Here is a 24,725-nt window from a genome sequence, read left to right on the forward strand (position 1 = left end):
TTTCAACGGTCTGTGAATTTAGCAAAATTGCGATCACATTTTTCAGGCATGTATAAGGATGAAATAGCTATACTTGTTTAAATGGGACTATTTCACATTTCCCTACGTGAACTGAAAAATACTAGAAATATTTCAGATGTCTTAGATTGTGTACACTGATTTGTTCCATCTGGAGTAGTTCATTGCAGAGAAGAATGCAGGAGGCAATGAAATGATCAATTATATTCCCAAAACAATTTGCCCAGCAAATAATATCTCATTGATCAAACATGAGCTGAAAATGTGAGTCACTTCCCCAGGAAAATAGGTAATTGCCTTGTTAAGGAGAACAAAAGAGTAGTGAATAATGGAGTAGGGGTGAGAGAAGTAACTATGAAGTGTGAGATGTTCAGCAGAAAATTATAAGATTATTTACAAGTGTGGAAACATTTCCCAACTTTTTAGATTCATTAGCTTGTATCACTGTTATGCATTATATCCTGTGCTACAGAATTATGCATAGCATTTTGTTTGCCCTTGTATAGATTCTGTGGAAAAGGTGAGCAACTTTATCTTTGATCAGCTTTAACTAACTTAACACTTTTCCCCCTTTCTTCTCTTTTAAATTGGAAACTGTTACTTTGTAGGAATTCAGGAGTCTGCTTAATTTAGAACATGTGCAAAGTTAAACCTTTGTCTTTAAAATTACTCTGCGATTCAACAAAGGGATATATCAGGTCTTCTGCAACCAGTTGAATGAAACAGCTGGTTTTATTTCCATGCTTAAACATCCCTGAATACAGGCCAGGATTGAGAGGCTATTAGTTCCAATCCATGATATGTTTCTGATCGCTGAAGGATCCCACTGGTAAATCAACCACAGTGTCTCCTTGATGACTACTATAACATGTGGGGAAGAGCATCGCAGGTCTGGGAGTTACAATTTTCCTCAGCTCCAGGGTGTTTATTTAATAAGGTATATAAAGAATAAATGGGACCTTGTGTGCCCTGATCCGATCGGCAACTCAACAGTGTATTTGGCAAATAGCTTTGCTAAATACATGTTCGTAACTTCAGCATATAAAGAACTGAGCATCTTTCATCAGCTTCTATACATGAAATTTAACAGCACGTAGGAAAACGAAGCTTGAGGAGCAGACCATTGCAGCATAGATTTACAGTGTTGACAATGAATAGGTATAAGATTTAGTGGGATGTTTTACTGGGGAACTCTTGAAGTTCCTTGGAAGTTTCTTAGGAGTTGCCCAGTGCAAAAATCACCAGTGGCCAGTGCCAGATTTACCTATAGGCTAAGCAGGTTGAAGCCTAGAGCATCAAAATCTAGAGGGCCTCAGACCAAGGTGTATAATAGTTTTGACACAGTCATAGGCCTTTCTTACACATGCTGTCATAATGCACAAAAATATGTTCAGACTTCACTGGCTAATGGATCAGTGTGGGAAGGTTCACTGCACATAGGAAGTTTGAGAAAACTACCGATATAATCCTAACATCTGCCTTGAGACAGGCTATTTCTGTATAAAATATCTTTGACAGATGATTACATAAGCAATAGGATGCCACCAGTGAAACTGCAGTGGGTTTTCCCTTTCCATTTGGAGAGATGGTTTTGCAGGTAAGTAACACATTGTTCAGGTTGTCATTCCATATATTTTAAACCATTCTAAGGAGATGATTCAGTGCACCTGTATTTTCGTAGGGTTACCCCAGGGAAAGTAGCCATCAGATTGCTTCTTTAAAGTGGTTTTGATGAAGTCACTTCCAGCCATACCTTGACAGGAAAATGGCCCACACTCAGAAATGCTTCTTGCTCCAGTTTTTATCTGTCCCAATAGATCATCAGATCAAGACACCACATGGTGATTTAGTGATCTGGGATCTTATCTGCCAAATTTAGTAGAGGTGCAGTCTTTTGAAATAACGGATGCCCAAAGCATTTGGTGGTGGTTTGCAGTACGGGATATTTGTTTAGTACAAGCAGTGTATGGCAGCTATTCAAGAGGAAGGAACAGTTATTGCTTAACTAACTATTGGCTCTTTTATTGTTAATTGTAATGGCATGAGTGACCTTTGGTAAGCCAGAGAATGCTACTAGAAGAGTGGAAGATTGCCCAGATGGATGTTATAAATTATAATTTTTATATCTTCCCTATAGCTTGGTCAGCATGTGTTAAAAAGATTTGGTAAGAATATTTGTGTGTGAGCGTGTAGGAAGGGAGAAGAGTAGGCAATGAAAGCCAGATGGATAAAAATGAAAGAAATTCCAGTCAGTTTCTGCAGCTTTGTTCTTTACATACTTTCAAAACTAAACGTTTATTCCTGTACAAACAGCCAAATGGTAGAGAACAGACATACTCTGGGGGAAAAGCTCATAGGCAAAAAGAATAGCCAAAAGTTCTGCCTTCCTATGTGTCTTAAACAACACAACTCTTTCTCAAACTTTATGATTCTTCTGAGAATGGGAAAGAAAAAGATTCTAGTGCAGGGATTGGATGGTTCCTGGACAAGGCTGATAACTCTCATAATTCAAACAAGGTCAACATCACTGTAGTAAACACTAAATTTCCTCCATAATAAAATGGTTTTCTAGAAAGATATATCACTTTCTATTCTTAAAAATGGTTTTGGTGTTGGATCCAGCAGAAGGTTTCGTGCATGCTGGAGCCCTTGCACAAGCAGAAACATATGAGAAAGATCATGCTGTTAGCTTTTACTCAGTTAAATATATCCAAACACGTATTTCTGCTTTCACAAGACATTGATCAACAGGTGGTTCAATATAAATAGCAGTGTTGCTTGTGCATACAGAAGGGCACAAAGTGAGTTTGTGTTTCTGTTTGCACATCACTGGAACCAACCCTCTGAATCTTACTGTCTTTTGGAAGAAGTTTCTGGCCTGCCTTCTTTTAGGGATTTTTTTTTACAAATACCAGTCTACACAGAAAAAAATAATTCAACAATTTCTGTTGTTATCATCATAATCATCAATAATGATTATCAAGCACCTATTCAAATAATCAGTTGCTACACATAGAATGTTATACATGAATATGAGAGTTTGAGGATGTTGTTCAAGAAGGGAATGTTTTTGAGATGTGGATTGTCTTCAATGTTTTTTTTAAATATGGCTACAGAAACACTCTTGTCTAAAAATAAATTCACAAGGTACACATATAGTGAAAATGCTGTGTTTGAATGTTGAAGATCGTTTTTGCAGTGAAATAGACAGTGTAATGCTTACAGATGTCTTTCCACATGGGTTTTTACTTAGGACTTTGAATGGGTAAGAACTCAAAAGGGCAGAAGCTCTATTTGTGCAATGAAAATTGTTAAGGGGGGAGAAGAATTTAGTGTGCATCCTTGTCAGGGCAAATTTTATATTCACATTGTAAACCCATTTTAGGAGAAGCCCATTTAAGCCTCTTTTTTGAAATCACTGCAGATCTTGAAATCTTTTCCTCAAAAATATATCTCTCTGGGATTGTTATGCGGTCATTTTTCCTTTCATATATCAGTGACAGGAAACTACATATTATCAGCAAATGTGTGCCATGAAACTGATGCCTTTTTTTCTTTGTTAAAAACAGATTTGGAGCGGTGATTTGGAGCTGAGAAGGGTGGAAGGGGAAAAGATACTTAGGCTGATTCCGCATGGGCCAAAAACAGTGATGTGAAAATGGTGTAAACCCTTTTACACCGTTTTAAATCCTTTTACACTGTTTACACACCGTTTTCACACTGCTGTTTTTGGCCCATGCAGAATCTGCCTTAGCCATTCTCTCACTGTTGCAGCATCTTTCCACCCTGCACAGTTTCAGATGTGTGTTTGTGAGGGTAAACATACCTCTGGAATTCTGTGGCAGCAGAAGCAAGTTAGGGAGCTATTGGGCATTTCACAACTCATGACACACATATCCATTCAATGCCATGCTCTCCTGAATATGCTCCTCTTTAAAGGCAAATAATATCCTGAATTTCATTATGCATGTTTATATGCTGCTTGATCTTCATTGTTCCGGTAGAAAGAATAACATCTGTTCAATAAACACACAAAGTTTAGTCATTGATTAGTGACCAATCAAACTGCAACCCAAAGTAAAATGGTCAGAACACAGTTCTAGAAGTACTATAAGAGCTGTTTGGCAGTTCTGGGCTCTTCCTATGGATTTGGAAGAGAAAAAGAACAAGTCAACATTTGTCTGCATGGATGACCTGATGCCAGTATCTTACATCAAGCTGTATAGAAAATAGTCACTGTTCTGGCTCTCCTAATGACCCCTTCTGAAGAAGTGGCACAGTACAGACATTCAAGAAAGGATGCTCTGATGATCTGGTATATGGATCCTTGAGGGGGGAAAGAAAGAAACCCTCTCCAAATATATCCCTAGGGAACATTCAGATCTTGCATTCCTGTTTTGAATGCACTGGATTTTTTAAAAAAAACATTGTAACCTATATTATCCAGATAGGTACCAGAAGATATTTTTGTTCATTGCCCAGTTCAGTGCATGTTAAATTTCTTTAGTCAGAAATGTTCATAAAATAGTAGAACACATCTACAAATAATTTCTTGAAATGACTTCAGGGCACTCCATATTGGCTTTTGATGTCAAAGGGCACTAGGTCACCCTTCCCACTCAGTGACTGTCATAAGGTGATACCTGTACTCTACCTGCCATTTTGGAGTATTGAAGATGTTACTTTTCCATTCAGTATAATTTGAGTGTACACTTCTCCCTTCCCCAATTGACTGACAGAGTATCTGAACTATATAGTAACCAATTTTACTTTATTTTGCTTTTTTTGAAATGGATGGTTTTCTTGCACCAGCGCCTTGCTTCAATCTGTCTCCGTTTCCTTTTTGCTCCCTCTGAGAATCTAATACTTGCTGCCACCTAATATTTTCAAATATTTGGAAGCCTGTCTCCTTTTCATGGAGCGTACTCTACTTCTTGTTCTTTGTTTCCTCTTTAAATATGTTCTCAGTTTCCTCAAGTATAAATTTACTCTCTTGGCAGAAGGAATCTGTTCTTCTGAATACAAAAGAAAAAAGGAAAGATTTTTCTGCCAGCCTGCAGAAGCGGGGGGAGGGGGCAATAATTGAATATGTTTCAAAGAGCACATATGTCTGGAAAGAGTGGCAGTTTTCATTCATTTCATTTTGGTTTCAGTATTCTGCAAGCCATTTTCAGGGATGTCACAACTAAGTGCAATATTTCTTGGTGTGAATGTGATTAATTTTTCCATGCTGGTTGTCGAAAATAAGATCCAAATGGCCTGATCTTATTAAGCAAACGTTTATTGGAACTGGTTTAAGACTCTTGACTTTCTCTGCTCAGGTAAGCTTCTTACACCAGATCCAATAATACCTTACATAGCAGCAGTGCTCCAACCCCTTTAACCAGTGGTGGGATTCTAATATCCCAACCACCGGTTCGCTCCTCCACCCTCTCCCCCCCCCCAGCAGCCAGCTACTTACCTGGTTGCTGTGCTGGGTGCCCCCCTTTCCAATGTTGGGTAGGGGGAGGCAAGGGAAGGCCATGCCGGGGACAGGCCAACCACTGATTGCGCTGTGTGTGCGGTGCAGCCTTTGATTCAGGGGAGGCCTGGTAGAGGCCTGTCCCCACCCCAGCCTTTGTTCAGGCTGTCTCCTGCCCTCCCCAGGGCAGGTGGTGGCCTGAACGAAGACTGGGAAACAGGGCTCAGGTAAGCGCCATGGCGCTTGCCCAAGCCCAGCGTCCCCAGCCTTCGTTCAGGCTTTGTCCCCAGGGAGGAGGTAGCCTGAACGAAGACTAGGGGGATGGGGCTCAGGCAAGCACTGTGGTGGCAGGCCAGTCCAGGAGTCCACCTGGACCTGCGGTGCCCACCCCCCTGCCAGTGGTGGGATTACAACTGGTTAGCTATCAGTTCTACCGAACCGGTGCGTACCAGCTGAATCCCACCTCTGCCTTTAACCCATGTGAGCAGATTAATAATTTGATCAGTCTGCCTTGTAGTAGATCCAAGAACTAGTGTGGTGATCATGAATCTTCTTGGTGGTTCAAAATTCTATCCTAGGATTGAGGCAGTGCAAAGCTTTTCAGTGGCACCTGTAGAAAGACCCTTTCTTTCTGCTCATAGAATGTAAGATGCCAGAACGCAAGACTCTGTTCAGGCATATATCCTTTCAGATTGACTTAAAGAAATGAGAGTGTCCACCCCCACTCCTTCCCCATTTATCGTCTTCCTCCTTGGTGAAATAGTACTAAGCTTTCAGAATACACAACATTCATTATTACTGTTGTTGCTGCTGCTGTTGTTTGTGTGTTTATTTGATTTAATACTCCACTATCTCCTGCTGAAGCAGACCTGAAGCTGATCACAATTTAAGTATACAATAAAAATGCCATATAAAATATTAATCTAAAATACATAATCTAATAAACAATATATAGATGCCGTTGAAAACTTAGCCAAGGGTGAGACAACTTACCCCTCTTTGGCATCCCACATGAGGCCTATACATTTAATGCATGGAATCTTTGGGTCAGAGAGTGCCCTGGAGGTGAAAACCTCCTGGAGGAGTATTGCAACCCCACCCTCTTTGTGGACCCTTTGTCTACAACTGATGGAGGACCAAAACCCTGGGGGCGGGCAGTTCTTTCAGGCAAAGTAAATTTGTTACAGACTTTGCCAGATGATTGACATGCCCCAGTTACTTCTCATATAATCTCAGGCTGGCAGAGAGCATCAAACAAAGGAAGCCAATTAACCATATCTTCTCTTTTCATTCTTCTGGGTTAATAAGGGGAAACTGGATCTCAGGTCATCTCCTCCTGCACTACATTTCTGATGCAGGATCAGTGAACATATCTCACAATAGGTGAGAAAGATGAATTCCCTCTTTTTGAAAAGGAAAAACACAACTACATGCAAAATTATTTTATCAGGACCAGACTCAATGGTAAGTGTGATATGAGTTGGGTTGGGGTTACCCAACCTAACTTACAGTGACATACCATTGGGAAACTAATGTCCCCAAGCTCTCTTTGCCTGATAAGACTTGAGAGCATGGTGAGGATAGGAGAGAAGGAACTTCAGCCTTCCCTCCCACACCAGTTTCCCAAGCCAGTTGTGAAAAGGCTCTGCCCCACTGTGGGTCATCACATGAACTGAGGCATGTAGAGCTCTGCAGCAGGGCAAATGGGACTCCCACAACTGTTTCAGCATAGGACAATGGTGTAGGAGGGAAATCTGAATCCCCACTTCCTCACACATCATGCTGTCAAGTTGAATAAGACCCTGGAGTATTTTGGGACCACTGGTTCTCCAGTGTTATTTATGATTGCAAGTAGGGTCAAGTACAGTAATGTCTGAAAGTAGGGCAAAGTAGAAAGTCCCCCCAACCTAATTCATGTTGTTTAAAGGACAGCAGTAATGCAGATCACCTGGGGGATGGTATACTTCTTCTCCCTCCCCATTCCAACTGCCTCCAGGAAAGATTTTAGAAGCAATCATTTAGAAGGGTATGGTTATTGTTTTCACTCTGGGATATTTTTTCTGAGATTAATTAAAACAGTTTGCTGATACAAAAGCAATACACCTTCTATTTTATAAAAATGATAATCATGACCTTTTCAACTTTCCAGCATGGAATTAAACAATTTTAATACCTTTGCCTGGAGCAGGGGTCTGCAACCTGTGGCTCTCCAGATGTTCATGGACTACAAATCCCATCAGCCTCTGCCAGCATAGCCGATTGGATTTGTAGTCCATGAACATCTGGAGAGCCACAGGTTACAGACTCCTGGCCTGCAGTGACCTGTTAATCACAGTACCAATGAGTTTTGCAGTTCATTTGTCTTCTTTCCTTGTTGTATGCCTCCTCCTCCTCCTCATGTTACTTGCTACTTTAAATTCAGGTATGGTTGACATTTAAATAAATGTACCATGGAAGGACACAGTCATTTTTTTAAAGCAACATTTTTCACATTCTGCCATAGTTGACCCTCCAGGCTAAGAAAACAGCTGCTGAAACTGAGCCTAACACATTTTTACCCCAACCTTCCTCCATTGAGTTCAGGATGATCTGCAGGGTTCTTACCTCCTTCATTTAGCCTCACAAGAACCCTGAGAGGAACTGTTACTACCCCAGTAAATTTCATGACCCATGTCAGAATTCAAACCCAGATTTTTCTGGTCCTAAATGCAAACCAATGTACTGGCATTGTAAAACATGAATATTTGTAATGTTCATTTTTATTTCTTGTTCCTTAGAAGAGAACGAATGAACTCTTTAAAAAACAATTGGGTAGCTCAGTTCTACCACTGATAATCAAAAGAAGGGTTGGCACTCTGATTTCTAGCACAATCAGTACACACAGTGACAAGGGGTCAAAGAGAAATGTAACTAAAGCTGTCACCTTTCTGGATTTCTCAGGATATATTATAGGCCCTAATAAATTAGTTAATGCTTCCAAGAACATCTGTGACTGAATTCATAGATGCTTAGTGTACATGTGTGAAAGAGAAGAATGAAGTTTTTAAATGTGGTTGTGTCTAGTTCCTGAATGAATTGATTTCTTTGTAGGCAGGTATATTTACAGTGATTTCAGTTTTCCAGTGGTTTAGGCATCATCTGTTATCCAGTGTGTTGTAGTCCTCCAGTTACCATCTGTAAAAACCCAGTGCTCCATCCATTTTTTCCTTGCCGCTCTCACCTGAGAGTATCCAGAAGGCAGTGAAGAAGATTACCTGTGTGAGAGAAGACTTGCTCCACTTGCTACTTTTTTTTTCTGCTATATAGGCTGGTGCTCAAGTTTTGCAAACTAAAGGTTGTGGCTTCCATTAGTGAGACAAATGGTCCATTAGCAATGTCCAAAAGTATGCCATTCCTGCAGTTGACAGTTGTGAGACTGAAGCACCCTTAAAGACTCATGAGCAAATCAGACACTAGTTAATTGCTTTATTTAATGGCGAATTATAGAACTGATTAAATGATGTGGAAAATACAAGCAAGAGGTTTGCCACCCGTCATTTTCCATAGAATAGAACACAATGGTAAAATCCTTTTTAAACATCCTAATTACTCTTCACTGCAAGACACTCTGGGTGAGTATTCAAAGTGAAAAGCTGGAGGAATATGTTCACTTATGTTAGCTAGGACTGGGGGAAATACTGTCTTATGAATGATGGTGAAATGGGAGGAGGTTCCTATCTGCTGATTAAAAGGTGCTTTACAATTCATATGTCATTTGGGTCTTTGCAAATATAATAGCCAGAGATTGTATTTCAGGATAACAAGATCCCTCTGCTTTTTTGCCTTATAGCTCACCACGTTCCAGAGAACAGTTTCCTTTACAATTTATGCATGTGAGACAAAGCTTAAGTATAACCAGATATGCATCTAAAACCAGAGGAACTATGTGAACTCCTGCAGTTAACCTGTATTCCCACATGCCCTCGCTTAAGTGATCTACCATGACTATGATCATGTGTGGGACAAGATCCTACATGAAGTGTGTACAGGTGCTTCCCCTCATGGGCCCTAGTACAAGTCTCCATAGTTCCTAAGGAAGCTTCTGTTTGAAATCTGAGTGACAGACACGTTTACAGCTTTTAAGTTTAAAAAGTATATTGCATGTGTTGCAGAGAGATTTGTACTTAAGTTGCCATTTCTTTAGGGAGCGATATCAACGTACTTTGTAAACAATTGGCTCAATCTGCCCAAAATCCTCTGAGACAGGCCAGGTCATAAATAAATATTTTTGTTAGTATTTCATAGCTTCTTGGAGGTTGGATCCCTCAGGACCCCCCCATACATAGCTTCTTTCCCACTATTAGACTATAAGCCACTTCCATTAAAATATGCTTTTTTCCCACACTCATTGATGAAGATTAATAATATTCATCACCTGAAACAGTGCTGGAGCAGATAATATTAAGAATAATCTAGTGCAGATCCTAACCAAAAGCATACCTTTCAATGGGTCTTTCTTTCAAATTATATATCTAAGTAGGGAAATATGAGAATGTGTTCACATACATAAACACCAAAAGGTTTTACTAGAATGACCAAAACATTTTTTGTTTGTTAGAGTTTTTCAGATATTTTGCCTAAGAAAACTCCAGATTTACCTGAAAGCATGTGCAGTCTACCTGAGTTCAGAATGAAGTTGTGTTCCTTGTTCCTCAAGTTAATTAATTCCTAAATTGTCAGTTTTGACATATATTTTTCAAAATGATGGGAAGCTAATCAAAGTTGTCAACCACCACCACCGCCATCCATATGCATACAAGGGGCCAACCATTACAGGTATCTTCCATACACCTCTTCCACCTTTGCAATGGCAACTAATGTTTTAGGCAGAGGCGTAGGAAGGGGAGAAAGCTCCCGGTGCACTGGTGTGTCCTCCACCCCCATCCTGCCCCAGAACACCCCAGCCCCGGAACACCCTCGCCATACCCCCACGGGGCGTGCACTTCCCGCCCCCCACCCCCCTTGGAGCTACACCTCTGGTTTTAGGGAAGTCACTAAGTGTTCACCTTAAAGAGTTTCCGATGGATAGCTTGCTGACCTTTCAAGAGGTAGGAAGAAAATGGTTGTTCTTCTCCACATTATGATGACCTTTGAGCAATCTTTACCTGAACATATGACGTAGTATTCATGTGTTCAGACAGCAGTGGTCTGGAACATTGCAAGGGGAAAGTTTTCTTTCTGAGTTCCTATGTTGTTTAATGCCCTAGATTGTGTGTCACTAATCTTTGCTTTGAGGATTGAAAAGAAACTTGCTAAAGGAGTAATGGTGTATCTAGGGGTTGCAAGGGGGGTCATTGGCTGCAGGCGCCATTCTAGAGGGGGCCATCTGGGCACTTGCTTCTATGTCGCACTGCTGCTGCCAGGCAGAGCTGCAGAATAGTGGGATATGCCTGCACACCTCCTGAGACTGGGGTGCCGCCACTGCTCTCACCATCTAGACACCATCTTGATAGAGCCTATCGGGCATTATTATCAGTGGAGACAATTGAGTTATTTTTTAGCACAGTATGATTCTGGTAGACTTTCAAAGATTTATTGCCATTCATCACCATAGATATAGCAAAGAACACAACCTGCATGCTAAACCTTGGTTTGAACAGGGAGTGTTGGAAGTCTAAAAGTTGCCTTAGTTCAAATTATGTCAGATATAGATTCAATCCAGACTCATTATGGGCCAACAACTTTTTGAGCCAAAAGGCACAGTACAAACAAATCCTTTGATGAAAGAAGGAAGCCATAAAAAACAGCTTAGACTTAAATCAAACAGGCACTTTGCTCTTTTTTGGCCCCTCACATCCTAGGAAGGGCCCAACAATTCTGGACAGCATTATTCTCCCAGAGACCTGGATAAAATATTATAAGGAACTCTAAGTAATATATATACTGATAACTATCCTCTTGGTAACCTCATACCTGTCTGTCTGGCCCCTGGGTGACCCCTCTAAGGTGGTAAGCCTTAATGCTACACCCAGGCTAAGGAAGGCTGTGAGTTGTGATCTAATACCGCCAGGTCTCATTAAGAGAAATGAAGACTAGTGCGGTCCTGTGCTGGCGTGCTTATTTACAGCCATTGACAAATATGAATGATTCGCTAAGGGCTGGAGTGTAGCACTTATTGTCCCTATTTACAAGAAGGGAAATGGAAGATCCATCAAACTGTAAACCAAGAAGCTTGCTCGGTACTATCAGTAAGCTCTATGCAAGGCATCTTCAATGGAAACTTCAGGATTGGATGGCTCGTGAAAACCTGTTGGCAGAAGAACAATCTGGATTTAGAGAGAAGCAGTTGACAATAGGTCAGTTTATGATTTTACAACATTTGATTGGAAAATACTCATGTAAGTTTACAGCCTCTTACTATGCTCTTATTGATTTAAAATCTGCCTTTGATTCCATTCCTAGAGCTGCCTTGTGGGGAAAACTGCAAGCTCCATTTATGATAGAAGATTATTATTCCAGATCGTCTTATTACATGAGAACTCAACCATGCCGATCAGATGTAATCCCTGTGGTTATCGCTCCGATTCAATAATATCAGTGGCAGCGATAAAACAAGGGGGTATTTTGACCCCCCCCCCTTTTGTTTAATTTTTAAATAAGTTGGCCATTTAAATAACCTGGATTAACTTCCTCATAAACTAGCAGATTTATCTCCACCCTGCTTCATACAGATAATGCAATTTTTCTGTCCTGGACCCCTACTGGCTTCATAGAGCATTCCATGCAACTGCCCGGTATTGTAGAAAAGAATATTTAGAGATTCATTACTCTAAAACTGAGATTTTTGCTAAAAGGCCAAGCATTTATTCTTGGTTTACCAGTATGGTCCATATTGAGCAGATCTACTGCTTTAAATATCTAGGGGTGGATTTTCATGCCACAGCCCATGTTACTTACGCTGCTACAAGCACACAAAGAAGTGCAATGGCTATCCTACGATACTATTGGGCAAAGGGGGAATACAGTCTTTTAACAGCACTTAAGTTATTTCAAGCTAAATCACTCACCCAGTTTATGTTTGGGGCATAGCTTGGAGTTTTCTCATTCTTTGCCCCAAGGGAGAGGGTCCAGTCCACATTCTTCAGGACAGTTTTTCAAGGGCCACTTTGTGTCTCAAATGTGACCTTATGTCTTGAGACCAGCATAATCAAGGCAGAGGCCAGAGTTTGGATCTTGGTGTTTACCTACTGACTAAGACTGGTCTTTTTTCCCAGAGGAGAGCTTTGGCTACTGCAAGATGTAATGTGCTGCCATCAGCTCTCCTGGAGGGAAGATTTAAGAATATAGAACGTTCTAAAAGGGTTTGTTCTTGTGATCTGGTTACAGTTGAAACACTTTGGAATTCATTCTCTCGTTTGTATGCCTTTAAATATGGATAAGATACGCATGAAATATATGAATTCTATTTTCTTGCAATGTTCTCAGTGGCAAAAGAGTGTTACAAGATACCCAACCTCCTGAACAGCTCTGATGTGCTCTTTTGCTAGACTGTTGCAAATTTTATACTGGAAATTAGTAATTTTAACTGTGTTTTTAATCTTGTTTTACTTTGAAATTTTGTCCTGTTTTGTTTGCCAATAAATGCTTGTTGTTGTTGTTGTTGTTGACTGGTCTTTTCCCCTAAAGGTCTTGTTCCTTTGATATTACAGGAAATTTCTGATCTTTAAATGTTTAAATACTTTGCAGAACCCAACCATTCGATTTGCTGTGTGGAGTATGGAATCTTCACAGGCACTTGAAAACAGTTGCAGGAATAGAATCTACCTTGAGAATTCTAACATAGTTATCTATTTTTTTAAAAAATTCTTTGTTACCCTGGTTTTCTGAAACAAAGATGTCAGGAAAAAGAGGGAGCCATCTGAAATTCATATATAGGTTCCAGTCATGTGCAGTAATAAAAATAATGCCTTTGTGGATAACCTTTTCCAAGGGGGATCATTTTACATTCAAGGTTGTCTTTCTTTTGGGTAAATATACTACATTTCATAGAATAAAGTACATTTTTACTGAATACTGTTTTGATAAGGTTATTCAAACATTTGTATTCATAGGTTTTTTTTAAACTCTCTTTTAAAGCACCCTATATGTTATATTTTTGAATGTTAGGGATAGAAATCAATTCTGAGAGAGAATCCTGGAAGTGGTTCCAAATCTGTAAATACATACCATTATTTATTAAGAAGCAAACAGTTTGAATATGCTCACATTTAGAAGGGCTTCCCTTGAAACTGCTTCAAAAGCTCCAGCCGGTCCAAAATATACCTGCCCGAGTCCTCACAGGGACTCCTTGGCATGCACATATTTAGCCAGTGCTTCACCTAGCCACATTGGCTCTAGGTGGAGCACTGAATCAGGTTCAAGGTTTTGGTGCTGACTTTCAAAACCTTAAACAGTCTGGGACCATCGTATCTGCAAGACGGCCTCTCAGTATACATCCCTCAAAAAGCCTTTCACTCACTAATAACAACTTGCTGATGGTCTCTGGCCCTAAAGCTGTCCGGCGGTCCTTAACTGGGGCCAGGGCAAGGACTGTTCTCCTATCAGACTATCCTGTGTAGCAATTTCCTCCCAATTGTATTTTGACTATTAAAAATATATATGGAGGCCCTGCCTAGAGGCCTTTGGAGGCCTTGCCTGGAACTTGATTGAAGTATGCAGACTATGGATTGGAGCTTGGATTTCTATGCTAGAATACAGTCTGGAATACAAACTGATCTGATTCATCATGATTATTCATAGTAGCTAGTTTTTCCTTTTTTGTGGAGTTAGGGGTGGTGGTTAATTAGATGGGTGACACACTTATGTTATCTAGAATGAGGGAAAGGGAAAGTTGCTTTGCTGCTGTTAGTATATTGTTTTGCACTATAATTTTACCCTTCCACCAACTGAATGAAAAATACAACAATTTCTCCTGCACAATTTTTCAATACAGTAACAACCTTTAAACATTTAATGAAAACTATACATATGTTTTTGAAATTACAATACAGAATTGAAACAATTTTTCAAGCTTTGCCACCATTGCACCAGCTGAGTGTTGTCTGCCACAGTTTTTTAAAAGTGGTATGTGGTCTTTAGCTGTGATGTTTTGGCAGGCTTCTTTACTGAAGAAATTTCTCTCACTTGCACTGACATGGATAACAGACTGGTAGCTGAGGTGTCAAAAGTACGTCAATTTTCTGTGGGTATATATTCAGACAGATCTTGGCAGTAGATGTTGACAAGTGTGTTGTTGTTGTGAAGGACACCACTTGCTCAGTAGATTCTTGCATTACTTGTCTTGTAAAATCATGATGGGATAATTTTAATTGTTGTGACTGCAGGGATTGTTTTTTATTGTTTCATGTGTGGTGTTTCGTTGCTATTTTTATTGAATTGCTTGTAAGTTACCTTGAATCCAGTGGTGGGATTCAGCCCATTTGCACCAGTTAGGTAGAACTGGTCGCTAATTTTTTGTCTAGTTCGAAGACAACTAGACAATCCCACCCCTGGTTGTAATCTCACCACTGACTCTTCGGAACCAGTTGTTAAATTATTTGAATCCCACCACTGTTTGAACCCATATATGGGGAGAAGTGATTTTGTTAAATAACTAAATGAATCAAGTCTAATTTTTGGTGTGAAATCACCACAAAAGTTATTTGAACCTGGCATCATCAGTAGCAGGTTTATTATGGGCTTTGATGTATAACATGCTGAGGAGTATGAATTCTAATTTAAAAAAAAACTTCCTTGAGCACATAATCTGAAATTTATGGTGGAAAGATACTTAGTGAAATAATTCAAGCTAAAAAACAAAGTTTGTACCATATTCTACTTGAGTAGACTTTCTTTGGAAAAATGGACACACTATTAAGGCTATGGCTACTTCATGGACAATTGACAAATAAGAAAAAATAGAATTTGTCAACTAGGTGATTTATTATAGATTATTTGTCCAGTTCTTAGCAGGATTTGACACCTGGGTTTCCACAATGGGTAATTTTTCTTTGGCTGATTCTTCTAGAAATATCCATTTCTCATACTTTACAACATCCCTCATGCCATTTATCATTGCTTCCTTTTCATTCATTTATAATTACTAAAGCTTCATGGCACATATTGGCTTTATTTTGAAGGGGTTTTTTTGCACAGACTTTCTTTTCCATTGTTTACACACAGGGATTCCCTTTTTAACTCCAAATCCCAGAGCCAAATTTATTCACACAAGGCCATTTTAAATAGCATCATTGAAAGACCAGACATTGATCAGCATTCAACAGATGCAGGGACCAGCTGTTTCATGTAAGCAATGAGTGGCTACATGCTCATGTCAACTCTGCAAAGGGCCTCCTGAAAAAGTTCTAGTTGTAAGGATCCTCCTTGTGGTTATAGGCTTCTTATCATTCATTTCAGTTAGAATCAGAGCACATCAGTTCAGTTGTTGCTTTGATAATAGTAATGATTTGAAGACATTTGTTTTATGGATGCTAAGGCTGGAACAAACCTGACAGAAGGCACAACTTTGTTTGGCCTGCCTTTCTTACTGAGTCACAAGGCTAGAAAACAATACACTAAGTCCGTATATGACATCCGCAAAAAGTGGATTACAGAAATTAGAAACAAAGAAGAACTAAACAGTGCCATAAACTGTCACCCTAAATCCATTTGTAAAAGTGACCTCCAGGTCATTCAGTCTTACTACAGCCCCATTTTGCACATTCTGTGGAACAATAGAAATATGAGAACCTCTCTGATCTCCTCCGGAAGGCCATTCCACAAGTAAGAGACATGCCAGAGGATTCTCAAGCGCAGAGTTTTATGTGTGTAAAGTGATATAAAGTTGTAGCCAACCTATGGCAAACCCATGAGGAAAGTAGTTAAAACAGAGGAGGTTTGCCATTGCATTCTTCTGTACAGTCTACCTTGGTCTCACATCCAATTGCTAACCATGCTTAGCTCCTGAGGTCTGATTAGACTAACTTATACTATACCATTCCATATCCTCCCAAGGGCTTTACATAGATATAAAATAGCATGAGGGATAAGACTGAGGCTTGTGGAACCCTATAGGATGCATCCTACACTGGTGAAAACTGCACTCCGAAAGCAACCCTGTGAGTATGACTGCTAGGAAAGATTTAAACCAATGCAAAGCTCACTGTCTGATACTACTTCTAACTCAGAACTTAATAAGATTGTCCAACATGTCAAAGGCAGCAAATAAATCCATAGAGAGAAGGAAGCCATAGAGAGAAAATCCATAGAGAGAAGGAAGCACAGATCTTGTGTACATTCAAATGAAGATCATCCACTGAAGACACCAGCACCACCTCCATCCCATAACCAGGTCTTGAACCAGGCTGAAAGAGCCCTAGAGTAATTAGTCATCCAAAAAGACATGGTGTTCTTCAACCACTCTCTCAATTACATTGCTCTGAAATTAGAGATTGGACAATAACTGGCCATTTCAGCCTTATCTAGTAATAGTATTTTAAGTAATGGACAGGTAACTTCCTTTTTTAATGACTGAGGAAAACTAATCTGATTCAGTGATTGATTTATGGTGGACATCAGAGGCTCATTGTTGTGGTCCTGAAAAGATTTAAGCAATTGGGATGGTCAAGGATACAGAGAACAAATTGCGCCTGCACAGATCCTGTCAGCATCCATCTTGTTAAGTGAATTATAATGATCCATGAATGAACAAATTACCTGACACAATAATAGTGAGAAATATGAATCCTTTGCAGCTGTAAACACAGCTTCATGGCCTTTCTAATGATCTTTATAATACAGCAGAGGTATTTTTTTAATTGCCACAAGTTTACAAAGGGTGGAGATCCAATTGTTTCTCCTTCCTGGAGGTGCTTTCTTCACTTAGTATCAGATATCCTTTTGCAGGGTAATCTTGGGAATGGTTCCCAAACATGCCATGTTGTTGGGACAACCCAAGCTCTTGAACTACCCAAACAATCAGAGCATAAAATGCAAAGCAGCTGTATGAGTCTTCTCTCAGTCTCCATTTTCACTTGAACATAATCTTTCTATTCCTTAGAGCCACTGGAGAGCCTTATTCATATGTGTAATGGTAGTAATACTGGGTCATCCTAAAAGTTCCTCTAAGTTGTATAGTCCTGTGTTGTGACAGTAATGTCTGCTCATGGCACTGGAGAGTCATAGGTGTTCACACTTCATCAGAGGCGTAGCAAGGGGAGAAAGCACCTAGTGCGCTGGTGCATCCTCCATTCTTGTCCCGCCCCAGAACACCCCCTCCTGCCCCAGAATGTCCCTGCCTAGCCCCCAAAACGCCCTCGCCACGCCCCTCAGGAGCACATGCCCGATGCGTTGCACATCCTGTCCCCTTGGAGCTACACCTCTGCACTTCATTTTCCAACATGTCTGATCCTCTTATGAGATCAAACCACACATGTTATGAGATTGTTCAGTAATACATATATGCATACACATAGAGCATGGCAGGTATGGTAGCTACTGATCAACAAGTACTTGTACCCTAATTGATCATGGTATTAGGCAAAAACTGATACTGATTCATATAACAGTGCCTGATCCCATCTGATTAAATTGGTCAGCTGCCTAGTAGTGTGTAGAAACCTATTTTTGCCTGCTTGGACTTCTCTGTACATTCAGTTGACAAGCCAAAAGTATCTACCTTATGAAAATGCAAATTTCTCCCACCCAAGTTGGGGAAAAAATATAATTGCCACCTTTAAAGAAAAAAAAGATGCTGCATAAAAGATGTATTCCTTCATGTGGCGTGCAGCATTGTGCAATGCCAGAATAAATGCTGAGGACAAACAGTGAGCTGCTGGAGGCAACTGGAAAACCTCCCATTCTGTAAAAAAAATTCTTTGGCAAGTGATATAAGAAATTCAGCATCAAAATAGACCTCCAGAGAAGAGACAAAGGCCTTCCTTTTTGCCACCACACTCTCCAAGTACCTCTGTCTAAGGTGTGCCAAACACAGAGGGTTACTGATACGTCAGTATTAATTCTAACTGACAACTTAACAGGCAAGTTACTTCGAGGCTCATTCATTAATGGAACTCACTCTGAACTGGCTTAAACAGCTGCCAGGTGCCACTGTTGTCCCTCAGAAATGCGACAACAACCTCATTCATAGGAATAGGCAACACTCATAAAGTCTCCTGGCCTTAGAACAGCAGCCATACTGTGCGAAATCTGAGGAGTGTTCACATGCCTGGCTCCTAAAAATGTTCTGACATGTTTCTTGTCTCTGTGCTTAAGTCTGATCCGTTCTCACACTTGCTTTTTTTGAAAACACAAAAAGGAGCCAGATCAGGCACTGCAAAGAAAGGGAGAAAGTAGTATCTCAGTATGAATAGGCAAGAAAGGGGAAATGTGAAGGGTAGAATAGGTGCTCATCATGGGGTGGCTATGTGAAAAAAAATGGCATCCTATTCTCTATTTCCCAGACCACAAGATTTCTGTTATTCAGCCAATCATTAGTGCTGCTTCCCAGCAATGAATTCTGCAGTACATGATTTAAAAGCTGCTGCCACTGTAGTCCCATTGAATTGTGTATTCTCACAAAAGGGGCTTACAAGCTGCTCACTTGGAAGCAGCCATGGAATAGCTCTGCCCAAACCAATGGCTTCAGATGTTTTGTTGCAGGACTATTTGAAGCCAGTATAAAAAGTCATTATTTTGGGGTGTTAGTAGTTTTCGAGCTGTATGGCCGTGTTCTAGTAGCATTTTCTCCTGATGTTTCACCTGCATCTGTGGTTGGCATCTTCACAGGATCTGATAGTAGTAAAGCAAATGGAGTATATATGCCAGTCACAGATGCAGGCGAAACGTCAGGAGAAAATGCTACTAGAACATGGCCATACAGCCCGGAAACCACACAACACGGCCATGAAAGCCTTCGACAATACAGTCATTATTTTATTTAATGCACTTCATATGCTTATCAATATTTCTCATTTGCAACATTGTCAAATCTGTGGATACTTAAATCCGAAAACTGGAGCCACTCATAGACAAAAAAGACCTTTCTACAATTTTAAAAAATACATTGGTGAGTTATTTAAAAATTAAATGATAGAAGCAGTGTCTTCAAAAACAAATGCTTTCTATGGGTGTTTGGATCTGGGAAAGCTAAGTTTCAGCCCCCACTTTGCTGGGAAGTTCCCTGGGTGACCTTGGGATAGTTACCACATTTTCAGACTACCCTCTCTCACATGGTTGTGAGAATAAAATAGAGGAGAGGAGAATAATGTGAGCTGCTTTGAGCTCCCATGGGAAGACAATTTAGTGTGAGAGGGATGTGGCAGATTAAGTTTGGTTGACTGGTGGGAGGGAAAGAGAGGAAGAAGCAGGAAAAAAAGCCTATAAAGACTTTCAGGGAAGAGAAGAGAAAATAGTGGAAGGGGCAATGGGAAGAGTGTGAGATGCCCCTTTTGAGTCTCCTGTTGTTGTTTTTATTTACTTTGACACAAGACCTCAATTTCTATTGCCATTAGTGCTACATTGCAATTCTAAACCTGCCAAAATACAACAATCATCTGACACCTGGTGGAACAGGCTTCCAAGGGAGATCAGGGCCCTGCGGGACCTGCAGAGTTTCCGCAGGGTCTGTAAGACGGACCTGTTCCGCCAGGCATTTGGCCAGCCTGGCTAAAAACATCGCTGCCATTTCATCTGGCCTCCCGTGAGCATAAAGGTAGGGAGTGGGAAGGATGACGCCATCTAACGAGATATGGTTCCGGTTTTTATTCTTATTATTGTGAATCAGTTTTTATGGTATGTTTTTAAGTTGTTTTATCATTGTTGTTCACCGCCCTGAGCCCCTAGGGGGAGGGCGGTTTAGAAATCTAAATAAATAAATAAATAAATAACACAATGCAGTGGGGATTAAAACTGCTCAGGATGCAAGTATAGTGCTGTTATTTTATGCTGGATGTATTGGTGCAAGGCTGGTTTGCCTATTGCAAAGGCTGTGTTGCATAAATCAGTCTAGATCAAGCACACATACCAGCATCTGTGTTAGGACAGTTTACGATTATGGATTCTGCTGGAGACCTGTATACATAGGATTTTTCAAATTTAATTTTGGATTATGATTTTCTGTTGTTTCCAGTATCTGTACATCCGTCTGCCCATCATACATTGCATGACAGCCTTTTCCTGCTTCTAAAGTTGTCTGCAGTTTTCTACATACTTCTTAATGTGTTTCCTGTCCTTAGCAATCTCACCTCTTGGTAGTACTTAACACACTTCAGGAATTCTATCTGCCTTGGAAACTGGGATTGCATGGTAAATCCAGGTGTTTTCTCTTGTATACTGGTGGTATTAGGTAAATAACATGGTCCTCAAGCCATTTTAACACCTCAAAATGAGGGAAAAGACCAGAACCCATCCTTACTCTGCCCTGAAGTCCTGATCTGAATCTGGCGCTTTGTCCATTTACACAGGAGTTGCCATCAGGGACTTACAACTGCAACATGGCTGCAGGTTCACATCACAAACTCATGCAAAGCATAACATGTAATTTGGCCCTCCAAGGGCAAGTTGTAGAACTGGTGAAATGGATTATATTGCGTCTGGCTGCTAATGGGGATGATACATTTGGATTCTTCCCTTTGTAATTAAGAGCTCCCTACAAAAAAACAAAAACAAAAAGACCCTTCCAGAATACGGGGGGAGGGGGGGGTTGTACTATTTTTCTAGAAAGTATCTTACGCAGAATACACTTTAAATGCAATTCCTTATCTATGTTCTGTAGAAAAGTACAATATTCCACTTCATATATAGATCAGATGCAAATTCTGAGGTGATGCAAAGCCTTCTTCCGGGAGCTTACACAGAGTTGAAGATGGCAGCAACGCTGGAAACTGTGATAAAGAAAATTTCCAGCAGTTACAAGAGATAACTGACAACACTTCTGGGTTTTTCCAGGAAGTGACAATATGCTGTCAACAATGTCTCCCCCATGCCCCTGCCCCCCACTCCCAGTTTCCCACTGATTGCAGGGTGTGCCTGTGGCTTTTTAACGCAATTTTTCTCTTTCTAGCTGCCTTTTATGCATTTTGAAAATGTTTTTCCCCCCGAGCAGTTTAAAAAACATTGAGCAATTAGAACAATTAAATGAATTGGAATCTTGATTGACAAGAGACAATACCATTTTCATTCAGACTTTTCCTCTCTCTTTTTTTGATGTTTCAGATGGGAGATGGGGAAGTGGAGCTCTTGCAGTCTTACCTGTGGGGTTGGACTGCAGACCCGTGATGTCTTCTGTTCTCACCTCCTCTCAAGAGAGACTAATGAGACAGTGATTTTGGCGGATGAGCTGTGTCTCAAGCCTAAACCCACCATGGTGAAAGCCTGTAATCGTTTCGACTGTCCCCCATCTTGGTATCCTTCAGAATGGCAGCAGGTAATGAATATTTGAGTTTCAAGATGAAAAATCTACACAGCAGGCACAGTGGAGAGGATCTATAAATGCGACACTTCATTTCAGGGAAGAATAATTTTTCGAACAATTCCAGGACTGATTTTGAATGATACCCATGCCCACCCCTTCTTGGCTGTCCCACAGATTAGAAGTAAACTTCACCCAAGGAGCTCATCATAGTACTCTTTATACAAATAAACACTACAAACATTTGTGGCATTCATTTATGAGGCATTTGAATTTTCTTAAAGAAAGATGGTCTGAATTAGACTTGTTCTCAAGTTTTAACTTTCTTGGCAGAAGAATCTCTGATAACTATCAGCATGTTTAACATTTTGAATGATTAAAAATACATCCTTATACATTCAAGTCTTTATTTAGTTTTAAAATGCCCAGTCTTTGGTATTAGGCTGTTACTTTGTTTACCTTGTTTTCAGTAGTTCTCTTCAACTCTTTCCTTCACCTCCCATCCAAAAGTAGATGGGTATCAGAATCCATTTCACAAGTCCCAACAAATATTTCTTTTTCTCTGAGTGGCTGAACATGGTTGCATTAATACATCTTTGTCCATCTTTGTTATATTGCTGAAAAGAAGGTTTTTTTCTGGATGAATGATTCATGGCTCCCTTTCATAACTTGTCTTGAAGTGATGTGCCCTGATATAGCCCAGCGTTCCTCTCCTCAAGTATTTCTTAATTTTCTTTACTATGGTGTTTCATCCAGAATTTCTGTCAGAATTTTTTTATAAAATAGGAGCCTTAAGGCACCAGCAGTGATTATATGTAGGATGATGTTTGCTGCTTTATGCCTTTGAATCTGCTTAGACTTGCCACCCAGCTATTCAAAAAATGAATGTACCCAACTGGTTCCCGAGCAGTGTATTGGAACCAGCCACCTTTTCAGATAGTGGAAAAAGGGAATTCACTTGGACCACAAAGGAAACATGCTGGTAAACAATGGACCTTCAATGACAAAAAACATGAGGAACTGAGGCTGTAATAGGTAGAGAACTGGGCAAGATTGAATCAAAAAGCTGATGGGGTCCAGTCCAGTAACTTATCCTAGAAATGGCTGTAGCCTCATGATGAGCTAGTTGTCTCTACTGTTCTGCAAAGTGGAAAGAAGCTTGCTCCCATATATGTATCGGATCTGGTAGAAAGTACAGCAAAACCCTCTCCCTGAGAATGATACAAATGACCAGCGAAGCAAGTGGTGATGGGCACACAGGAGCAGACGACATTCCTCTATCATGGATGTAATAAAGAAGATACTTGCTTACTGGGGAATTCAAATCTCACGTTAACAAGGCTACACAGACCTTGAATTATTATTTAGTCAGTCTATAGAGTTTTCAAAACGGGCAAGATGTGATGCTAAACTCTGATGACAACAAGCCAACTTGCCAGTGTGTTTTGTGGCAATGGAAACTTCTGAACAGTCTTCAAAAACATCTCTGCGTAAAGCACATGTCAATAGTCTCACCTGGACAAGATCAAAATATAAATCACCAAGGTGCTTTCAGGAAGAACAGTTCCTAATGTACCAAATGAATGTGGCTAAAGGTGTTACACACCCCAGAGGAAACTTGTGCCTCCCTCTAAAGGAATATAGCACCCATGAGCCATGGTCCTATTTTCCAGTGAGGACTGCAGTCCCATCCAAAACTGGATGAATTCACAGTCCTTTCCTGGATCAATCCTCAGTTTAGGAGCAGCAGTGGCATAGTGGTTAAGAGGAGGTGTACTCTAATCTGGAGGAACTGGGTTTGATTCCCTGCTCTGCCGCTTGAGCTGTGGAGGTTTATCTGGGGAATTCAGATTAGCCTGTGCACTGTGATACATGCCAGCTGGGTGACCTTCGGCTAGTCACAGTTCTTCTGAGCTCTCTCAGTCCCACCTACCTCACAGGGTATTTGTTGTGGGGTGGTGGGGAAGGGAAAGGAGATTGTAAGCCCTTTGAGTCTCCTTACAGGAGAGAAAGGGAGGCTATAAATCCAACTCTTCTTTACTGGTCCACATCCAGATTGTTACTGTCTCTGACCATCATTCAGCTGGAAATCAACTACCTCATGTGACACCAATGAAAAGAAGTGGCATTGCATGTCAGTAGCAATCTCGTTCCAGATCTCCAGACAAACTTATCCAGTAGTTTCATGTAGATGTTGCTCATCTTAGGAAGTCAAGATGAAATCTTGCAAAACTCTGTAATACAAGTACTAGAGGTCCAAGCAGCTGTACCCGTGTACCAACCTTCTTGTGAAAATCAGACTGGTAGGAATAGAACCACTGGAGTGTGTTGCCTGTGATTCTCACATTGGCCAGCTAATGCTGAAGGATCCCAAGGATGATAGCACTGAAAACTGCTAAGAGGTCCAATGTATCAAGAAGGCTGCTGTCCCCATATATTCTCTCCCAGCACTTATTAATTTGAATGACAGAGAGTTTAATTTCCAAAGCTGGATTGTAGTAGGTCCCAGTGCAATTCCATATTATTCTGTATGGTAGTTCCCTCAGCTAATCGCTGTAAAGTACATCAGGCCTCTAAAAATCTATTTTATCCTCTCCTTCTCTTGTTCAGCTACTGACCTGTGTATTTTTTTTCCCATTTTATCACTAAGTAGCACAGGTTCCCACATCACTTTTATGGTACCTGCTAGCTGAAACATTGTAAAGCACTATATTTAAAGTGATATGAAAATTCTGTCTTTTGTGTTTTATGCTGGTTCATTCATACTAAAGCAAGTCACCTCTTGGTACTGCAGCTATCAACTGATGGCCAAATATGTAG

At 40.4% G+C, this 24,725-nt stretch overlaps 1 protein-coding gene across 1 annotated transcript in view; it reads left to right on the forward strand.

Moving 5' to 3' along the window:
* ADAMTSL1 (ADAMTS like 1) overlaps positions 1 to 24,725 on the forward strand; it is a 569,359-nt gene that overhangs the window by 475,817 nt on the left and 68,817 nt on the right. The window contains exon 18 of the mRNA XM_048504173.1: positions 21,710 to 21,920. Within this exon, the coding sequence (XP_048360130.1) occupies positions 21,710 to 21,920 (211 nt within the window). The remainder of the gene's footprint in view (positions 1 to 21,709; positions 21,921 to 24,725) is intronic.

This window comes from Sphaerodactylus townsendi, linkage group LG07 (genome assembly GCF_021028975.2).
Source record: "Sphaerodactylus townsendi isolate TG3544 linkage group LG07, MPM_Stown_v2.3, whole genome shotgun sequence".
NCBI classification, from domain to species: Eukaryota; Metazoa; Chordata; class Lepidosauria; order Squamata; family Sphaerodactylidae; genus Sphaerodactylus; species Sphaerodactylus townsendi.